Source organism: Anabas testudineus, chromosome 10 (genome assembly GCF_900324465.2).
Source record: "Anabas testudineus chromosome 10, fAnaTes1.2, whole genome shotgun sequence".
Lineage (NCBI taxonomy): Eukaryota > Metazoa > Chordata > Actinopteri > Anabantiformes > Anabantidae > Anabas > Anabas testudineus.
This window is the reverse complement of record NC_046619.1, coordinates 12,052,098-12,058,097: the sequence shown is the minus strand read 5'-3', so window position 1 is coordinate 12,058,097 and position 6,000 is coordinate 12,052,098. Positions and strand designations below refer to the sequence as shown.

The 6,000-nt window shown below is 42.5% G+C and overlaps 1 protein-coding gene across 1 annotated transcript in view; it reads left to right on the top strand.

The window, feature by feature from the left end:
• Positions 1–1,474: 1,474 nt before the first annotated feature.
• The window catches only part of LOC113160169 (short transient receptor potential channel 7), a 39,370-nt gene continuing 34,844 nt past the window's right edge, over positions 1,475–6,000 (top strand). Inside the window, exon 1 of the mRNA XM_026357249.1 lies at positions 1,475–1,962. Within this exon, the coding sequence (XP_026213034.1) occupies positions 1,475–1,962 (488 nt within the window). The remainder of the gene's footprint in view (positions 1,963–6,000) is intronic.

Here is a 6,000-nt window from a genome sequence, read left to right as displayed (position 1 = left end):
TTATTTTCAACATATTAACAGTCCTTAAGGAGTCTGACCTATTAATTATAGCTCTTCAAATCGGCAGTGGTTTATATTTATGTGACGCAGGAACATTAATAGTGTGCCTTGATCAACTAGACACTATGTAATTGTTACACTTACAAAGAAACACGCTCCCTTTTTGAATACTGTGCTTGTTAAAATGACATTTAAACCGGGCTGGTTGTCAAAACAAAACGTAGCATGGATAGGGTGTTTTATTGTATAGTAGCTATGAAATTACAGACAGGCCCTTGTCTACTTCAGAACAACCTAAAGCAATCTGAAAGCCACTCAGTGTTGACTGAGATTTAGTCAGAACGTCATGTTCAGTTGCACAGAGCTTCTCCCTGTTCTCTCTAATCTCTGTGTTACCTGTGACTCTTTTCCTCCTGTGTCTTTGTGTAACATGGGGGATGTATGTAAGTGGGTGACCAGTGAAATGAGTCTGCCATCTGTGATGTTTGCTAATTTGATCATTTGTGATGTGTGCGCATGCTTTGGGAACATAAATACAATGATGGATCAAAGAGCTGGGTCGGGGCTGGTTATCGTCTCTGTGGGGGTGCAGGAAGTCTCCATCATGACTAATTGGTCTCTGTCCTCTATTTACAGGAACACACACACACTCACACAATATGAAACTCAACACAGCCTATCCTATACCTTTTCTTTTCTGTTTCTTTTTCTTTTTCTTTTTATCTGCTCAGGTGTGCCTAAACCTACAAAGACTCCATATTGTGTCCTGAAATAAACCCAGCACTGTGATTACATGATGATGATGCAACTGTGGATTACTCCAGGTGGACATTAACCCCTTCCATCCACAACCAATTTCCAAATCTTTGAGCTACCCCTTTTAATCTATCTCAATCTGTCCGTCAGTCCATTTAGCTTTTGAATCATCAAACAAACCACTTCGGCCACACTGCAAACGTTCATATAAAGACAGGGACGTTGTGTATTGTTTATATTTGCTTGTAGCACTCTTGTCTTGATCACTGGTTGATAATTTTTCTGTCTTTCTTCTCTTACAAGCCCATCTTGTCAGTAAAGAAAGTTGAATACCTCATCACGAGTGTTAGTTTGACAGAACAGCGCAGTATAACCTGTGATTTAAATACATATGAAACTGAAAACGTGTGTCCTGTTTTTCTTTATAGTAAATGTCTGTACAATATGTAAAGACTTGTAGCAAGTGCAGTGTCTAAGTTTTGCTATGTTGTGACGGTGCCACTTGTAGGTTTTCTTCCATTTTGTGAAGGGTTATCTCAATGCGCGCGCACTCACGGTGCTCTCCAATTAGTGCGCGCACTCTTAAAGGTGGACGCTTGGTTCGTTGTCGCTGCGCGGCTCAGAAGAAACTTGTGCAGCTGAAACTTTGGCAAACATCGTTAAATGTCTGTCACATAGCTTCATACATTGAAGTATATGTTGTTCGCAAACTCTCACGATGTCTGACGAGGGAGAGGAAAGCGACAGCGGTGAGAGACCGCGACTCTCTGGGTCTTCCTCCCCGCCGATGACTGTCGGTCTTCCCCGAGGATCTCCTACCTCTCAGCGGCCCCTAAACCTCTTTTCCTCTGCCTCCCCGCTACTGGGGGACACAGACCCACCTTACCTCGCCTCTCCGGAGTGTCTTCACCCGTCTATAGAGAACCGGGATCCCGGGGACTCTTTACACTTCACGCCACCAAAGTTACGGCAGCGCATCGGGGACACCGGCTCTCCATTTCGCTCCCAGCCGGATGTGCGGATAGATGCGGTGCACGACTGCTACGATGACCCGTTTCCCAAGTGGAGAGGACGAGGCGCGGCCACGACTGGGCGCTTTCAGCACCACGGACAGAGACTCCAGCCGGCTCCAGAGCTCTCGGACTTCGGTAACCACTTCTCTGTGGAGCCCATAGACACCGAGCTCAACTCCGAAACCCGGCAAACGTGAGTCCCTGTTCTGTCAACCCCCGCCTTCAGTGTGCCCGTCCAGAGACGTGATAAATGAGTGAAAGGACTTGTTTAATGGCCTTGTGTAGAATCTGTGTGCTTTTTTAAGAACTCTGCAATTTCCACATATGACACTGGGCAATGGATTAGAAATGGTATGGCTGTTCTGGTTTGAGAGAATTTGGTCAAGCGCAACTAATCCACCACAGATGTCAACAAGTAGAGGTCAGTTCTGGAGAGAGCCAAGCAGCTAGGATCCTCTGTGAGCCAGCTGCATTCACCTTTTTATCAAGAGGAGACTGTGGTAGACAGCAGATTAGGATTAATGATTCCCTGAGTACCTGCAAAATGATTGTCTCCTCGACAAAGAAGCTTACATATTAGATACATGTGATTAGAACTTGTGCTGAAATTCTGACTTTTCATCATAAACATTGTGTTTAGTTTCCCCAAAAAGCTGAATCACTAAAGCGTCCTCTTCCCCCACTCCCCACCTGACTGTATCAGGCTGACTGTGTTGCTGTGACCAGGCTGTAGAGTGGTGTGTCCCTTGGGAACCCATGTATGTACAGAATGTATATGTAAACAAAGGTGAGTGTCTTTGGGGGGCTGGTGGGGGTTCAACAAAACCCCAGTGTTGTCCTAGTGCTGAAGAGAAGGAGCAGAGATAGAGAGAGTGCACCTTGATTGGCGTGAATGCATAAACAACATAAGTCAGCAGGGACTGTAGTGTATGTGCACCGTATGTGCTGTGTGTCAGTCTGAGCAGGAGAAAAGCACCGTGTAAAACCATGTGACACTGCGCTAGGGCCAAACACAGAAATCAGCATTCAGAGTACTTCCCCACAGTGTTGCATTCATCCACAGACACACTCATAAAAACTCTAATTTTGCAAATGCAGTCCTGTATCATTTCTTCACCCTATACGTGTAAGTACTACACTGTGAGATGGGAGCGCACACCATTTGGTGGAAGCAGTTTACTGCATCTGTTTCCATGCAGGAAACATCCACATGGACAAAATATGATATAATAATGGAACTTAATGGATATTCATGAAGCACAGCCAGCTGAGCTATGACTATCAGGTATAGAGAACGGCAGACCTCAGTGTCGGGGCTTTGATGTTCCCTGGTCTGCCTCTTTGATACACCAGTGTTCAACTTAAAAGGCCTTGCATGGTAAAGAAGCGTGTACTGTATGCTCTCTCTGATGCCTGGTAGGGTAAAGGTTGGGTGTGTGTGTGACGGAGAGGGTGGACATGCCTGTTTCTCATTACCACCGAAACATGACGCGCAATAACTCGCTTTAGATCTTAAGTATTTTTAATTTACTGCTTGAAAGAATGTGTGTGTGTGTGTGTGTGTGTGTGTGTGTGTGTGTGTGTGTGTGTGTGTGTGTGTGTGTGTGTGTGTGTGTGTGTGTGGACAGAGTTTGTCTAATCACGTGAGGACATTTTGGACTTGTGAGGGCATTTTAGCTCCTCACAAATTCAAAGAGTGTTTTTAGAGTTAATGCTAGGTTTAAATTTTGTTTAGGTTTAGAGTTGGTATAAAATGTAGATTTAGGCATTTAGTTGTGTTGGTTAGGGACAAGCTAATGGATCATATTAATGTGTGTGTGTGTGTGTGTGTGTGATAAGGGCAGGGGAAGAGAGAAGGGAGCGAGTGAGTCTTCAGATATTCTGCTCATGTCTGTTCACTGATAAAGAAAACTCATTAGTCAGCTCTGTAAATATTCCTGCTGAGTCAAAACTTCTTTGTCACTTATTGTCCTCAAAATTTTGATTTCATGCCCATTTCACTTTCCTTTCTTTTTCTCTAGTTTGCCAGTAAATGACTTAACCTGGTGGGTTATTTGAAAATACCTTTGAACTGCAGCCTCAGAAAATTCAACTGTGAAAAATGTGACATTTCAACAACACAGTTTCATTACTGCTGTTCCAAGTGTGAGTGACTAGTAGCCTAATCATTTACAGTGAGTATTGTCCTCTGGGCCTTATAACTGATAATATTACTTGCATTGCGATATCAATAGCCTGTGGCAAAGTTTCCAAAACTGGCACTAACTGTTTTGCTTTGACGAGAGAGTTTTATTTCACCCAAGACTTGATATCATTGGGCAGAACAAGATGCAGTGTTGTGTTGGACTTGAAGCTCCAGCTGCAATCTCCAGCAGCAGCTGTTCAAGATACTTTCTCCCTTTTCAGACAGTTTTGTTCTGAAAATGAGGGGGAATCACTGGCTTGGACAGTCTCTCTGAATGCTCTGCAGCAGCCTCCGACATGGATGCAGTGTCAAAATGAGAGCTGGTACACCCACTAACAGCTGAATTGATGCACTGTGTCTCTAGAAGTTCAAAAACCGTTTTTGCTAAAAAACACCTTTAAGCTGGGACAGTAACATAGAACTGCCCTTAAACAGAGGTATCAATACCATCTCTTCACCAGAAAGCTGGCAACCATATGTTTATGTACAGTAAACCAGTAGTTACAGTAAACTACATAATGACAAGATCCATAGTACTTGTTTTTTCTTTAATTACACGCAACATGCTCCAGAACCACTTTTCTGAATCATATGCGAGATGATTATTGTTGTTTTTTAACTTATTTATGCCACATAACAAATGTAATTTCTAGGACTCCAGAGACCTCAGTGTAACTGCTGAAAAGGTGCAACTCATGGAGCCTTTAACAATAAATCATATTGAATTCGAAAATGATTCGAGTCAGAAACTTTCAGGTTATAATTTAGTTTCTCCAGTTAGGTTTGTGCTACTATATGGAAATATGGAATATTTGCTTGGTTGCAAAAATGATAATGCAACAAGTACTTCAGCCTTACATTTGGAGAAAACTAATATATATAATGTACAGCTATGTTTAAACATATTGGGTACATAAGCAGACTTTCTATCATCTCTATTGTCTGCCTCTCTTTCTGTCAGCGTGACTGTAATTCCGCACAGAAATGCTGCAAGTAAATTCAGATCAGAATCCCAAACAGCCAGAGATTGATGGAGAGGAAGATGGAGAGGGATGGAAAATGGTGATTCATTACTTCACTATAAGGTTATCTAAATGGCTGGCAGCCAGACTGTCCCCTCGTTTGTGAGGAATCCTGCCACTGCTTCCAAATATGTCTGAGAGAAAGAGATTATGTGGGGGGGGGCGGAGGATGGGGGGGCGGATATTAGGAAATCCTTACAGCATAATGAATTGTGGTAAATCAACAAGACAAACTATGGCCTTAAAAAGCAAATACCTCAACAAAACCGAACATAAAACGCTATAAAAGCTTATTGAACTGGTTATCATCACATTTTACAGGCCGTCGTGTCATTTTCACATTTACATGTTCTGATGATGCTGATGTTGCCACGTGCACATTTCTCTATTGTTGTAAGTAAGAGGGAGATTTTAAAACCTATCTACACACACATACAGAAACAAATTGACAAGCACAGTTTCTTCGTCTCTCTCCTATTCACGTGTGCCCCCAGGCACCAACACTCATAAACACACACACACACACACACACACACACACACACACACACATACACACACACTGCCCCTACCCACAGTGATTTGCTTTAGTGAGCCCTCTTCATCCTCTCAGTTCCACCTCCTTTGACACCCCCAGGGGATATTTCCACCATGAAGAGGTTTCCATTTTCACCTTTTCCATCAATGTCCAGCCTTCTGTGTGTGCTCACACCTTCACACACACAAAGTAAGGTGGGTCTTACTGTGAAACTGAGTCTCTTTGTAAGGTCACTGAAATTCAGACCATATATATATATATATATGTATGTGAATAATGATATTTATAACTATACAATTATGTTATACAGTTTCAAGCTAGAAAGCTGCTGGCAATTCCTTTTCAGCAGTAAGAATTGTCCCAGTTGAGCTCTAAATGAGATGCTAACATTTTACATTTTGTGAATTCATTTCCAAGTCTAAATTGGTTATTTTGTTGTGGAACATCAAACTGTTCTGACTGTTCATTTTCCCAGAAACTAAACTAA